The sequence below is a fragment of the Phaenicophaeus curvirostris genome, chromosome 13 (genome assembly GCF_032191515.1).
Source record: "Phaenicophaeus curvirostris isolate KB17595 chromosome 13, BPBGC_Pcur_1.0, whole genome shotgun sequence".
Lineage (NCBI taxonomy): Eukaryota > Metazoa > Chordata > Aves > Cuculiformes > Cuculidae > Phaenicophaeus > Phaenicophaeus curvirostris.
Genome location: NC_091404.1, coordinates 8142724 through 8157548, shown reverse-complemented (window position 1 = coordinate 8157548; position 14825 = coordinate 8142724). Strand labels below are relative to the sequence as shown.

Here is a 14825-nt window from a genome sequence, read left to right as displayed (position 1 = left end):
TTTAGCCATTTAGTTGTTTCCTTTTGGTAATTGACTCCATTCCAATTCCACAAAGCTAATTACAGAGTAATTTTATATAGCCCTTGCTGTTTAGAACTGATTCGCAAATAAAGAAGCTAAGTGACTAATAAATGCCAGTATCTCTTCCATGCTTTCAATCTGTGGAACCAAGTCACAGGATCTTCACAGTTTAAAACAACAGACAGGTGCCCTTTTGTTTCTAATATCCCTGTGCAGTCCCTAGGAGCTCAGCCTGGCGGCAAACCACAGTTACTTCCCTTTGGCATTGAGAGCAGCTGCCACAATGACCATCAGTGGCAGAGCCCAGGTGCTTGCTATTACCAAGCTACGGCTCACGATGACAGACTTTCAGTTCAACACAGACCAGGCCTGATTCCCCTCACACCTGCACCATTATGAATCAGAAGCAGAACTGCTGTGGTCAGAAAGGTGCACAATAACCACCCCTCCATGCCCGTCAGGTTCCATACCTCTGTAGACAGAGCAGAGGGAGTTCCCAAATCATCCTGTGACCAAATGCGGGGCGCTCAGGTCCTTAAAAAAGACAAGAATGAGTCAGAGAGGCAATTCACAAACCAGTGCAGGAACATTGCTACAGCCACCTAAGTTTTGTAGTAAAATTTTTGGCTATTAAGGGCAGCCATGAGCACGTAGGCACACTGAAAGAAATGTACTACTACAGGCATTCACCTATGGAAAGGCTGCTTCACCTATACTTTTATCAGACAGATGCTGATGCTATGGATTTCTACAGTTATGCCTACTGTAAAATTTTTAGTGTAGAAAGCAAGTGCATTAAAGGGATAGTCTTATAGTTCAATCAATAAGGCTGAACATGGGCAATCACTTTATATACACAGAAGAACACACCACCTTTCCGATGTCATTCCGTCTCTCCATGCCTCAGCTCGTCAAGTAGAAGGATGGCAGCAGCAGAAAGTACTACAAAGAAATAGGATGAAGCAGAAATCACTTACTCCGGTTGCGGAAGACTGAGACAGAGCTAACACAGAGATTGTAGCAGAGTCTCCCTTGCACATTACTAGACAGTTTGCACTCTTCAAAGTTTAGTGGCTTCAGTCCCTGTTACAGGACATGCAGTGCTCAGGAAGAACTGAGTATCTCCATGTCTGCACAAAGGAACCCTGGAGGACCTCAGACAACGCTGGAGAATATAGCTGGTAAAAACTCATTTCTGTAGTCGTGATAATTAAATCACATACAGGGAAAGAAAAAAATCAGAAACAGATTTTTTAGTGCTCATTTTGAAGCAAACCCAAGCTTATATTTAGAGGTTCAAAAGGTAAAATGTTAAGTGTATATTTCACAAGTACAACCCATTTTATAATCATAAATGGGTAAACATCAACTATGAAGTATTTTAACTGCACTCAGCTTTCCCAGAGAAAATTTATTAGCAAAGTCCAATACTTATCAAAGACAGCATGAGTATTCCAGTACTCGTGAATTTACAGATGAATAAATGACGTGCAAAGATATTATGATTTGTCCTGCGGGCCAACAAAGAAACCAGGAATGTGGTCTTCCTAGTCCAACATTCTGTCCCATTAGCCCCTATACAAAGTAATTTGGGGAAAAAAAGAGAGTAATTTTCCCTCTAGGAATGTGCAACCGTGATGGAGGCCTGACATCCCTCAGAAAGAGTCAAGAAATGAACCCTTAAATATAGACACAACCTGGCTTGTTAATCTATTATCTGGCATTTTGTTTTAAGAATGCCAAGAAAAACTAAATTACTAGTGAGTTATTTTTAATTATCCTTGGACTTGTGGGCCCCTAGGCTCTATGTAGTTTTTAAGTTTTTCTCCATAAATTCAGAGTCTAGAAACTTTAAGAAGTTAAAGCATACATTCTTTTTACCTTCCAGAAGAGACAACAGTCTCATATAATTTTGACTTCAAAAGGGGGGTCTTTGGCAAATGCAGTAAATATTACAATATTGTACTAGCACTGCCAGAGGTACCCATGCAGCAGCTCTTCACCTTCGCCTAGAGCGCTTGAGAAACAGGGCATTACAGCAGCAGTTAGAAGAACACCTAGTGAAGTATGTTTAGGTTGTACAAGGTCTCTCTCACAATCCTTTATCACATAAATTCAACAGGAATCTCTTACAACCTCTTCCATGCCTGCCCTTGGTGAAAAACCTCCTTCAAGAACCAAACGCACAAAGAGAAGACTGAGGCTGTCGCTTTTTTTGCCTGCATAAAATAAAAGGTCTGCAGAGGGAGAAAAGAACAGATCCAAAATTAAGACTGCAAGCAGATTTGGATTGGGACATAACAGAAGGGCATCTGCTCCAGGACTGTTGGTCAGAATGAGCACAATGACAGCAGTGTCTGCTATCTCAATAAGACAGCTTCTCCAGAGTTAGCCAGCAACACCCCAGTTCTTATCTCATTTGTTTTCCAACTAATATTTTATTGTGCTCTTGAATATGCAGCACAGAAAGGGAAGCTGATTTGCCGTGTATTGTGCACACAATTTTTTCCAAGTGGTCAGGTATGCCTAATCAGCAAAAAGCACTTACATTATTTTCAGAAGTTATTAACTGAAATGGGAAACTGGCTTACTGTGATTCCATTACAAAAGAGTTACTGCAGCTGGTGTAATAAGTATCAATGGGCTCAAGAGAGCCTAGCTATGCCAGCTAAGGCTCTGTCCCACAACATTCAGTCTTGCAGTTCCCCAGTATTTACAGGATTGCCACACATAACCTAGATCTAAACCCATAAAAAGAAAGAGAGGTGCTGATCTTCAAGTTCACCTAGATCTTCAGGCAGCTGTGTAAAACAGGAATACAATGAGATACCACTTGTCCTAATAAGAATATCACAGAATCACAGAATAACCAGGTTGGAAGAGACCCACCGGATCACTGAGTCCAACCGTTCCTAGCAAACACTAAACCATATCCCTCAGCACCTCGTCCACCGGTGCCTTAAACACCTCCAGGGAAGGTGACTCAACCACCTCCCTGGGCAGCCTGTGAAGCAATCTAGAAAGGTACATTGGCATTAAAGACTTTCAGCACCTTTCAGGATCAGGTTCCTAGATCATCAACCAAAGTTGACTCAGAGCTCTCATCAGAATCACTTTTGCTTTATCCAAGTGCTACATTTCAGTAAGCAATCATCTTTCTTCAAGCCAATAAAGAACAATGCTGACCTGTCAAACTAACTCCTTGGACTTTCTTCAAGAAATTTTTCCTGTTAACCTTGTCAAATAATTTATCTAAGAACTCTCCATCAATATAAATATAGACAGGCTTTGTTTTCTAACCCTGAATATTAAGCTTCATTAAAATACATGTGGAGATGCAGAAGTTGTGTTACATGACCTCTCTCCCGTTCTGTGCTCCCCTCAGCACTTCACACTCTTAACAGGCTCTGTGACCCTAGTGCTCTTCTGATTACATGCTTCTGCCAAACTAAGTAGGACCTCACAAAGCCAAATCGAGAAAATCACTCTGAGGTTTGAAGCTGAGGGTCGCGATCCAAACAGGACAAGAATCTACAACCCAATTTTCTGTAAATGGTACCCTTAAGTACGGTCACCTCTCATAAAGGTAACTTTCTTTTTCAAGAGCTAGCGTCAGTATGTGCTTTCCCAAAGCTTTTTATGGACGGTGCTGCAGGAATGGATTCATGAATGTGATATTTCAGGCAAAACACAATTTTTGTAGCAAAAGGAATGAAGTTGAAAGCTCCCTCAATGAAGAACTTGCAGCAGAGCAGTGAGATCACAAGAAGAGGTCTGTCAATAACCAAAACCAGAAACACTAAAGCATTCACACAGCCTCAGTGAGGTAAGAGGAGAGGAGGAAAAAAAAATAAAAAAATCATTTGTTTGTGGACTACAATGCCAAAAGGAACAAAAAGATTATTCACCCAGACATCTGATGTGAGGCAGGTAACAGATTCAGGATGCAGCTCCACACTGACAGCCTGGGTGTGTTCACCTGAAACGTAACCCACCCAGCCTTGATGGAAAGGCAGACAGAGGACCCAGAACTTCACCAGCTATGTTCTTTTAGTAGTTAATTATAAACACAGAGATTTTTAAATCTATTCCTCATTCTTAATTTAAATTTGTCTGGCTCCAGCTTTCAGCCACTGTTTTGTTGAGGTTTTTTGATTTTATTTTTTTAAGCCCTTTTCTGCTGCACTCTCTGTAAGACCGTAAGAAACAGTTGTTTCATTCTCATCCCCCAAAACACAGACTTCAGGGCCAAGTCATTGTGTCATTACTCTACGTGTGTTTTTATCGGTCCACCATGGCAAGATCACAGAACTGCTGGAAGTCTCTGTGTGTAGGAAATCGTTTCCAGACCTCCTGTTGAGGAATCATTGCTGTAACGGCACCGACAATAGAATTCTAGCCAGAGTGGAATTAGAGATCTTAAGGGAAAATAAGGCTCAGCCTTTTGTGGCTCTGTGCATCTTCCCTGCACCTGTCGGCACTTTGCAAGGTCACTCTTAAAAAGCTGAAATCAACAAGTAGGGCAGCTCGATCTAGTGGGACATGACCCTGACCATCGCAGGGGTGTGGAACTGGATGATCTTTAAGGTCCCTTCCAACGCAAACTATTCTACGATTCTACTCAAAATTTACGTCCAGCAGAGCCAAATGCTAGCGACCTTTCTCCCTCGGTGTGAGCGAGCGACTCCCTGACCCCGACAGGGGCTGCCAAGCCTCGTTCCCCTCTCCCCTGCGAACAGCAGCGCCTTCCCGGCCCCGGCAGCTCCCGACGGGCTGGGAGAGCTTCTCCCGCATCCCTGCGAGGATCCCTGCGGGGATCCCGGTGCAGCCTCTCCTGCATCCCTGCGGGCATCCCGGGATAGCCTCTCCCGCATCCCAGCGGGGATCCCGGTGCAGCCTCTCCCGCATCTCTGCGAGGATCCCGGGACAGCCTCTCCCGCATCCCTGCGAGGATCTCTGCGAGGATACCGGGACAGCCTCTCCCGCATCCCTGCGGGCACCCCTGCGGGGATCCTGGGGCGGTCTCTCCCACATCCCTGTGGGTATCCCGGTGCAGCCTCTCCCGCATCCCTGCGGGGATGCCTCGAAGGAGACTTTAGGGAGTTGTGCGGTGCCGGGAGCGGGGCTGGGCTGGCGGCTGGGGCCCGGAGGCGGGGAGGCATCCCCGTGCGGGCGGCTTCTCCGCCCGTCCCACCCCCGGCCTTGACGCCAGCGCTAATGAAATGCTAATGCCGGGGCGCGGAGCCGGCGCTGCCCCCGCCGATAAAACCCGCGGCGTCGCGGGGTCCCCGCCCGCCCGCAGCCCCGGCGCGATGCAGAGCGCGACCCCCGCCGCCCCGCCGGCTCTGCACCTCCTCACCTCCTATTTCATCGACAGCATCCTGGCCCGGGGCCCCGCGGCGGGGCGGCACGGTGAGGGGCGCCGGGGCTGCCCGCGGGGGAGCCGCCCGCCTGCACACACACACACACACCCATCTCCGGCTCCGGTAACTCGGCGCTTCTCTCCCCGCAGGCGAGCAGCGAGCGGCAACGCCGCGTCCCGGCCGCGCTCGGGGCCCCGCGGAGCAGCCGCCGGCGGCGACCGAGGCTCCGGGGCCGCTCAAGAGGAAGCAGCGGCGCTACCGCACCACGTTCAGCACCTTCCAGCTGGAGGAGCTGGAGCGCGCCTTCCGCAAGTCCCACTACCCCGACGTGTTCACCAGGTAGAAGGAGGGAGGGAAGGGGCGGCGGGGCCGCCGCGGGGCACCGGGGCTAACGCTGTCCCGCCCCGCAGAGAGGAGCTGGCCGTGCGCCTCGACCTGACCGAAGCCCGCGTGCAGGTGAGTGCGGGGCCGCCCGACGGCTCGTCCCTCCCCGTCTGCGCATCCCTCGGGGCGCCCGCATCCCTCCGTCTGCGCATCCCTCCGTGCGCCTGGTCCGCGCATCCCTCGCTGTGGCCTCACCCCTCGGTGCTCCCGCATCCCCCGGTCTGCGCAACCCTCGGTGCGCCTGGTCCATGCATCCCTCAGTGCTCCTGCATCCCCCGGTGCACCCGCATCCCTCGGTCTGTGCATCCCTCAGTGAGCCCACATCCTTCGGTCTGCGCATCCCTCCCCGCATCCCTTAGTGAGCCCACATCCCTCAGTGCGCCCACACCCCTCGGTTCGCCCTCATCCCTCGATGCACCTGCATCCGTCCGTCTGCTCATCCCTTGGTGTGCTCTCATCCCTCAGTGCGCCCTCGGTGTGCCCGGTCCACACATCCCTCAGTGCACTTGAACCCCTTGATCCACACATCCCTCTGGCCACACATCCCTCGGTGCACCCGCATCCCTCCATCCGCACGTCCCTCGGTGTGCCTGCAGTGCCCGGTGCCCGCATCCCGCAGGGCACGTTGCTGTCAATGCACGCAGTGCCCGGTACAAACACCGCTCGGACTGAGCCCCAGGCTGGGCGAGAAGGCAGTGGTCGCAGGATGCGGGATGCGGGGTGCTGGGTGGGCCTGGGAGGACTGGGACATGGGCGAGTGGGATAGGAAGAGACAGACAGCATCCTAGAAACGTTCCCAGGTTGCGCTTCACACTCACGTTTGCCATCTCCGGGGGTCTGAAGGAAGGCTTTGGCTCCTAGGGTTTGTGATGATAAAAACAGTATTTAAAAAATTAGTTGCTTTACAGCAAGTGAGGGGGTTGGTGAGACATCCCGAGTTATTTAGCAGGGCTTCAGAGACATTTACAAACTTTTCTGGCCCTAACTTAGCTAAATAAAACAGTCACGCATCTAAAAGACGGGATAAAACAAGTAGAGGAGTAATTTGACATTGGTCTGACAGTTGCACACTGTCCCGGGGAATGCTGCAGCCCAGCTGGGACATAATGACTGGAAAGCCCATAGAACTTGAGCGTACAGAAACCAACACTACCATCTCATAGCCTGCAGTTTTCTTAAACTAATAGTGACCCTAATCACTTTTCCTGAATCTGAGCACTCATGCTTAACAACACCGCTTCAGAAGCAGTTTCTTTAGATTGATCTCTTGTTTAAGCTAGAATGCCTTTTTCATACAGAAAGATTAGCTTTTTTTTTAAAAAAAAAAAAAGTTGTTTGAGAAGGTATGAAGGCTTTCAGAGTATTTTTAAGCTCAGAATGACGATTGTGCTAAATTTGGCTTGTGCTGTGTATTGGATGTGGACTGAACTACAGCTCCAGCACAGCTCTGGGTACGTGGATACTTGTGAAAGGCTGAGAACTGGTGCAGCTGCTCAGCATGACAGCCCTACTTACTTTTGCAAAGCTCTGTCACTGCTGATGCCAGATCTTTGCCTGTATACATTGTCATTACTTCAGTCGCTGAGATGGTTCCCACCAGCTGATGTCTGTAAAGCTAAAAGTTTTTTTAGATTTTTATTTAAATACACCCTGTCTTCAGAAAAGGCCTTAGAAGTAGGAATGGTACTTCATAATTGACTTAACTGAGAATTGTTAGATGTATTTTCGTCTCTCTTTTGTGGACTTGTGGATTCCCCCTACCACCAACAATCACTAAAATACTTACTCATTGAAATATCTCAATATCTGACAACTATGGCATCTACCAGTGGAAAGGACATAGGTGAAAAGCTGTGAAGTTACCTGTTACATTTGATTTGTGGGGTACTTGCTCTGTGGTCCATTTGACCTGTGAAGGAGTAGTGCAATGGTTGATGACAAAGAAGAACTCTTCTCCTACTAACTCATCTAAAAAAAATGGAAATGTTTAGGTTTGGTGGGGTGAAAAAGGAATTAACAAGTGAAATAGCATCCCTGGTGGATGGAAGGAACAGAGAGAGCTGTTCCTTGCACCTTCTTACTCCTTGTCATAGCTTAATAAATGTCTCCTAAGCGTGAGGACAGTCAGCACAGTTTGCTCAGGGCGAGCCTCCAGCGCTCAGTGCCTCTGCCTATGTTTGTGTTCTTGTCTTGTGGAAGATGGGAAACAACTTAGCCTGGAGGTAAGAGGATGCATAGGAACAGCTACTATATAGATGGTGAAGTACTGTACTCAAATTATCTTAACTCCCAAATACTTGCCTCATATGCCCATACTCATAGTTTCTTAGTACAGTGTCCTGTGTGAAAGGAAAACTTCCATACTTCTCTCTAAAGTATCATTTTATTTACTCAAGTATAAACCAAGGAAACTAATTATTCTTGCCAAATGAAATCAGATCATTTCTTCACCTCAGTGTGTTTTCAAATTGAGATCTGCTTCTCTGGCAAGAACCCTCTGTCACCCAGCTGAAGTGGATGCCAGCCACTATGCTGCCCCTCACTCTTGCATTTTCAGCTTTACATGACAATGAACAAATAAGAAAAAAAACGCCTATAAACATATTCTCATTTCATCATCACTTTAAAGAGATCCCCCTCAGCCAACCTCCATTATTTGCTCGAGGAAGGGAGCTGGGAACAAGAATCTTTGTGTTCTGCCTTACCTTGGGAAAGGGGGAGTCTGAGAGTCTACAAAACCTTCTCGTAATCTGAAGCCATGCTGGGATGCTCTTCAATAGCATTCGCATCTGTTGTTGCCATTCTGCTTCTCATAATTCATATTGTTAGGAAGGGAGGAAAATAAGAAAAAGTTAAAGGAATATTCTGTTTTCTTCATGAGAGAAGTGAAACGTTACCTGGGTATTTCAGTACCATAAACTCCATCAGTGTTAAAACATTAGCTTACAACTATAACTGATCTAAGCATCCTTGTCATATTTTCTGGTCATGCTCCTGTACTCGGCTACAGCAGAAACACGTTACAAGTAGTCATATATATGTGTCTTTTTGTCTTCATTAAGTATTATATTAGTTAAATAGGATACATTTTTAAAGAAAATTAAAGTAAGAAAGCTATCAAATTTTACACACTCACCTTTTTTTTTATTTTTTAAAGTCCTAGATTTCTCATCAGTTTTGTGGTGCTAGTAATTACAAAAATAATCTGGTTAATATTTAGCATACAATTCAAACTTGACAGTTTAAAGCTCATCCTTGAGCATTAATGTATTTTTTCCACTGATATTATAGTCATACCAAAAAAAAATCTTAAGAGGAGTATAGCAATTTCTCTTATATTTAGTTTGGCACTTCAGCTGTGTCTGAAAATAGAGTTAAGGCAAGCTAAGCCTTTTATTGGAAGCAAAGGAAAACTGCATAACTAAAGATGACTAATCTGAATGTTAACAACTGTAACGTAGTCACTAAATTTTGAAAGCTGTTTGTCATGTCAGTGTAAGGTATGAGGCATGACTTTGCCCCTTTTATCCCTTCTGTTGATGAGTTTGTACTGGTAAGGAACTGAAAGCCAGCTTTTTTGTTTTGTAAAGATAATTACTAGTCAGCAATGCTGGTATTTCCTTCCAGTTTAATAAATATAAAATCTGAGAGATGGCTAAATATGATTGGTAGTAAACCTGTAACATTAAAAAAGTTATTTTGCGGCCAGAGTGCATGTCTGAGTGATCAATTGGATTTGCTTTAGGACCAAGAAAGCAGACACCTCATTCCACGTTAGGCTTCTTTATGAAGAATGGATTGAAGAGCCATGCTAAAATGTAGTAAGGAAATTAATACCTGTGCAGCACTTGTTTTATTTGTTTTTAGGAAAGGCTTTATCCTTTTTTAGGAAAGGCTTTATCTGCATATCTGCAGTGTAAGGCAGTTCACTGCCTTTTTAATTGGACTTCATTTTCATAGAAAACACTAAAAATTTTGAGTTGGTAGTCTTCTATGAGATCTATGCTAGGCTCCACTTATAAATATTTGGGATTGTTGGCAACATCCATTTTTAAATGTCCTTGGTTTAGGTCCCCCCTCCCTTGATTTAGAGCTGATGCTCTTCACTCTACCCTCTGCCACCATCCTGGGTCTGAAAGGTTGCGCTTAATGAATGCTACAGAATAAGAGCTTGAGGAGTCAGTTTTTCAGTCTGTAGATTTGATTGACTAAAGTCTTTAAAAGAAGTTTAATGAGCTAAAGTAATGACTAGTCAGGCTTAAAGAGGCAGTAGACTCAACAGCTTACTACACAAAACCAACACAAGCTGAAGCCCTTTTAGGAACAGCTTGATATCCTGTTCTAATACCGTTTACTAGATTTTCTAGTTTAGTATTGGCTTTCACTGCAATTCAGTTTATCACTTTCATGTAAATATATGCTGTTCATATTCATCAAAAGCTTCTCATTTTACTTAGGAATTCTCTGTATAAAAACGTATGGTCCAGCTATCAAGATAAAAAGCACACACCATATATTTGGCCTAGTTACTCTTATAATCTTCATTAAGTTGCTTCCTGAGGTGTCTGTGCAGAAGTAGCCACCTCTTGAATGGCTTTGTGGAAATCTAATTTTCAATAAATAGCTTATGAAAGAAGGAATGATCATCTTTAAGAACAGATCATGAGTTCTCAGGTGATAGATTTATATATTACAATGGCTTTAAAATACATGGGACTATTCAACCAGAGCTAGAGTAGTCAAATTTACAATATTTGTATCCGATTTATTTTGTAATAAACTCACTGAGGCATTTATGAATGGATCTTTAGTATTAAAGAAGTGTTTTTTCATTTAACAGTAAATATTTTGCTGCCTGTAGCACTGCATGCAGTAGTAGATGGTAAGACAAACTGCACAGTAAGTTCAGCTAATGCCTTTATAATTTTTATTGAAGGTCTGGTTCCAAAACAGAAGGGCAAAGTGGAGGAAACGTGAAAAAAATGAAATTCTGGGGACTGTTCCAGGAATCTCCTTAACGCACCCACTTGGTCTATTTTTGGATGTTCCACTGAGCCACTCTCCCCTCCTAGATCACACGTGGAGGTCAATGCCTCTTTCAACATTGGCCATGCCATCTGTGTCTCCAGCGTTTAGTCCTTCAACATTAGGGCCTTTTGGCCTCAGCAGCCTTACCTGGACTTCTCTCTTCAGAAATCCTATTTTAAATCCACAGTTTGGAAGGTACAGAATTGATTTTTTTTTTTTCTAAATCTCAAAACTGTTAAAAAAATGCTGCATTTTTAGTAGTTTGATGCTCACATGTTCTCAGCAAATATCCTAAATGATAAATAAACTTACTAAAATAGGGTTAGTTCCTGTATAGGATCACTTGATTAGGAATAGAAAGATTTAGTTTTAAGCCATGCTAGTAGAAACTTAACATGTAATTGCTCTTTGAAGAACAATTGTGCATGCTTACTGAAGTTATGTTCCCATAGTCTTCACAGAGGATGCTGTAATCTGCTGGTGGCTCCAGCTCCATCCTTATCTCACAGGCTGACGCAGGTTAAACACCACAAAGATGTGACTGTAGACAGACGTGGCTTGTAGGTGATTTGATAGAATAAAAGTATTGGACACTTCTTCTCAGGAGGCCGGGAGCAGGAGTGACACAGCTCCAGAGAGATCTTGTGATTCGGACGTGTCCTACTAAAAGCCCTTGGCAGACGAGGTGCTGTCAACACTTAGAACAAATCCCCATCGAGCCACCTTCTCTCTTTCTGCTACCAGACACCTAGAACTCCAGCAATTCCTTTCAGCCAAGCCTGCTGTCTAGGCTTTCTCACCCAGCAACCTGAAATTTGTCAGCAAAATGCTGCTGCTGCTCTAGAGCCCCCATAAGATATGAAAAAACAGTATGTGTTTAGTGTGTGTGCGCGCACACATGGAATAGGTGTGTAGATACATATATATAAAAGAAGATAGCACTCTTCTCTTGCTGAAATTATAGCCTGTATCATAGTTCAACATTAAAAGACAGACAAATGCCACTTTTCACATGGAAAAAATTGTCTGAACAAATTGGCTGCATTAACAGCCACATAAATTGGTCTTTTGATGAAGTGGTTTATTGCTTTCATGGAATAGGCTGATCTACAGTATCCAAGGTTTGTTTAGAAAGGATTTAGCATTAGGAGTGAAGCAAATGGTTGCTGTTCTAGGTATCTGCATGCCATGTCAGATCATATCTCTTATTTATTTTAGGTAAAATTGTTTGGATTTTAATTTGGGGTGGTGATTTTTGATTGTTTTTTAAGGGTAAGACACTATAGAGCAAAATAAAGCTAAAAAACATTCTGGAAAACAAAATATACCTTTGGGAGAAACTGATAATTTTCGCACTTTTTTTCCCTAATATTTTGGGTGGGTCAAGCTGCAACTCAGTAAGTACTTGTTCTCCGAAACAATTCTTAATTTGGATAATATTGACTTCTTTCAAACACAGGTTTCTCAATGCTTTAAATCCTCTCATGACAACAGCTTCAGTGCTCATGAAAGCTCCTGGACCCCCGTCAGACCCTGCTCTTACTGCCTTCACTGATCCAGCAGCAGTTGAAAGGAAAACGTCAAGCATTGCAGCACTAAGACTCAAAGCGAAAGAACATTCAGCACAAATCCCTCAATTAAACCTCATCTCCAGTCTTACAAACACTAACAAAGAACTTTGTTAGGAGCTCTCCCACAGACTACAGCCACAGAGGGGGAAGTGAATGACCTCTCCAATAAGTAGCTCCCGTTTGAGAGACACATTTAAAAATAGAAAGCAAAAACACATACACACACACACACAGAGCTGTAGTTTCTCATTCTTCAGTAACGAACTGAAAGGAAATAACCCCGCTAAAGGCTGGTTTCCTTCATTTAAACATGAAATCAGGTAGTAAGTTGGCTTGCATCATTTCTGACACTGCAAGAACAGGAGCAGGAACTATTTCATCTTTGCAATTCAGGTTGACGTGGAACCGAAGCTTGGAAATCCCCAGACTCACCAGATGCTAGTCCAAAGGTTCAAAATTCTTTGCAGGAATAACTTCAGTTTTCTCAGCCACTCTTAACTAACTTCTCAGGAGGAGCTCTTCCATGTAGTACCTGAGATGTGAGCATCAGTACACGGTTACTAACTTTGAGACCATGCTTCACGTTGAAGTGCAAATGCCAGCGGAATCGCATTTTAGACAAACTTAGCAGGAATGAGGTGGGGACTATTTTCATTGTAGGCTTTTGATTCAGAACTAGGTTTGTATAAAAAATACTTTGTTTCAAACTGAAAATAAATGTTCGTTTTATGTTCAGGGTGGCAATGTTTTAATAATTAAAAAAAATTCAATCTTTGTATATGAAAACTGTATCCTGTGAAAGCTGGTTATCCATGTACAGTAAATTGTGTGTGGTTCTCTGTGTGTGTATATACGTACCAATAATTAGCTCATAGCTTTAAATATGAGGTTGCTGTATACTTTTAGCATGATTACTGGCACGTCTGACCAGACCAATAAGTTAACAGATTAACTGCACATTTCCAGACATTTCATGCCTTGAGTCGGTTCAGAACTTAAGAGAAAACTAAATGTGAAGCATTAAATTCTTCTTGGACTGATGTTGGAATGAGTGAGAACAGGCTTTACTGAACAGGAGCCTACAGTTCATCAAAATCCTGGACTCCCTTTCTAGCCTCAAACAGGTCGTTTTAAAGTTTTTGCTGAACTCCCCCATCTGGGGAATGGGTCTAGGAATCACTGTCTCGCCTACAGGTCTGATGCTGTTGCATAAAGTGAGAGAAAGAAGTAACCTCCTTTTGTGGCTTACTCGCCTACCTCACAGGGCTGTTGTGAGGACTGATTAAACAATTGCACACTGTGCAAATGGTAAGAGTTAAACAAGTGCTAATTGTTGCTTAGCAATTACGAAAGGAAGGCCAACAGCTGACTACACGTGAAGATTACCTTTCCCACATCTGTAGCGGCAGTCCGAGCAAGCTGTGTTTCCGTGGGTAGATGGGACAACATGAAGCTCTTCATTAATACTACCTGGTTCCTCAAGACTTTTCTCAAGCTCTTGCATTCACACTGAAGAGAGTTTGTATATTTTAGAACTTCTTTCTCAAAGCAACTCTGGGACCACTCTTAAAACTGCACAGATGTTTTCAAGGCTAGAGTTTTGAGTGCAGAGCTCCAGATACCTCACTGCTGCTTCTGTAGACTCGTCTGAGCTTGTACTTGGGTACATGACAGACAAGCTCCTGGGTCTGACAGATCTCTTTTCCTCTGAAATACTAATAACTGACTGTTCGAGTCATAACCTACCCCAACACTGGAAGTATTTCTGGGCTGATAGACCTTGTTGTTAGCACAGGTAGGAGAAGGTGCTGGTTTAGTGTTAGGAAAAGCAAGTTTTCTACCCAAGTTACACTAGGCCTGCACTGTGGGACAAGCAGCAGGAGACCGGGGAAGTGATGTAACCAGGACCTCTCACAGGAAGTTTGAATGTGTTTCTTGTACAACAGCTATTTGCTTCCACCAATTCACTCTCGTGGCCCAGGCTGCCAACTGGCAGCACGACAGGGTATCCACTCAGTCACTGAGTTTGTTCCAAATTAACCTTTTAAGTAGGTTAATGGCTTGAAAACAGCCATTACACAACTGGTTGTATTCTGTACAAGCTCTGTGGCATCTTTCCTTGCCATCAGCGTATCTCTTGCAATGCAATGAGGTTCTGCAGCAAAGGAGGCTGTGTCACTGTTTCATTTAAAGTAGCAGAAACTGTTCTGCATTTGCCATGAGCCATTCAGAAAAGAACTCTGCAGTAAAAATAAAACCTAGGTATTTTTGGCAAATTAGATTCCTAGGAAAATTCACTAGAAGCAGCACGTGAAAAATAAGTGCGAAAGGGTGTTTTAATACTTTGCATGAAATAGTAGGTCCTATGTAATCCCCAAAATCATCACCATTGACCAGAGGACCACAGAGATCTCACTTAGGGAGGTGGGGTGTGAGGTGAGTGGGTGGTGTATCAAAT

General features: G+C 44.1%; 1 protein-coding gene across 1 annotated transcript; it reads left to right on the top strand.

The window, feature by feature from the left end:
• The first annotated feature begins 5330 nt into the window (after positions 1 to 5330).
• On the top strand, positions 5331 to 13604 carry ESX1 (ESX homeobox 1). The gene is made up of 5 exons (XM_069867555.1): positions 5331 to 5433; positions 5534 to 5723; positions 5795 to 5840; positions 10705 to 10991; positions 12256 to 13604. Exons 1-5 carry the CDS (start codon positions 5334 to 5336, stop codon positions 12479 to 12481), a joined length of 849 nt encoding a protein of 282 aa, XP_069723656.1. The 5' UTR covers positions 5331 to 5333; the 3' UTR covers positions 12482 to 13604.
• The last annotated feature ends 1221 nt before the right edge of the window (positions 13605 to 14825 follow it).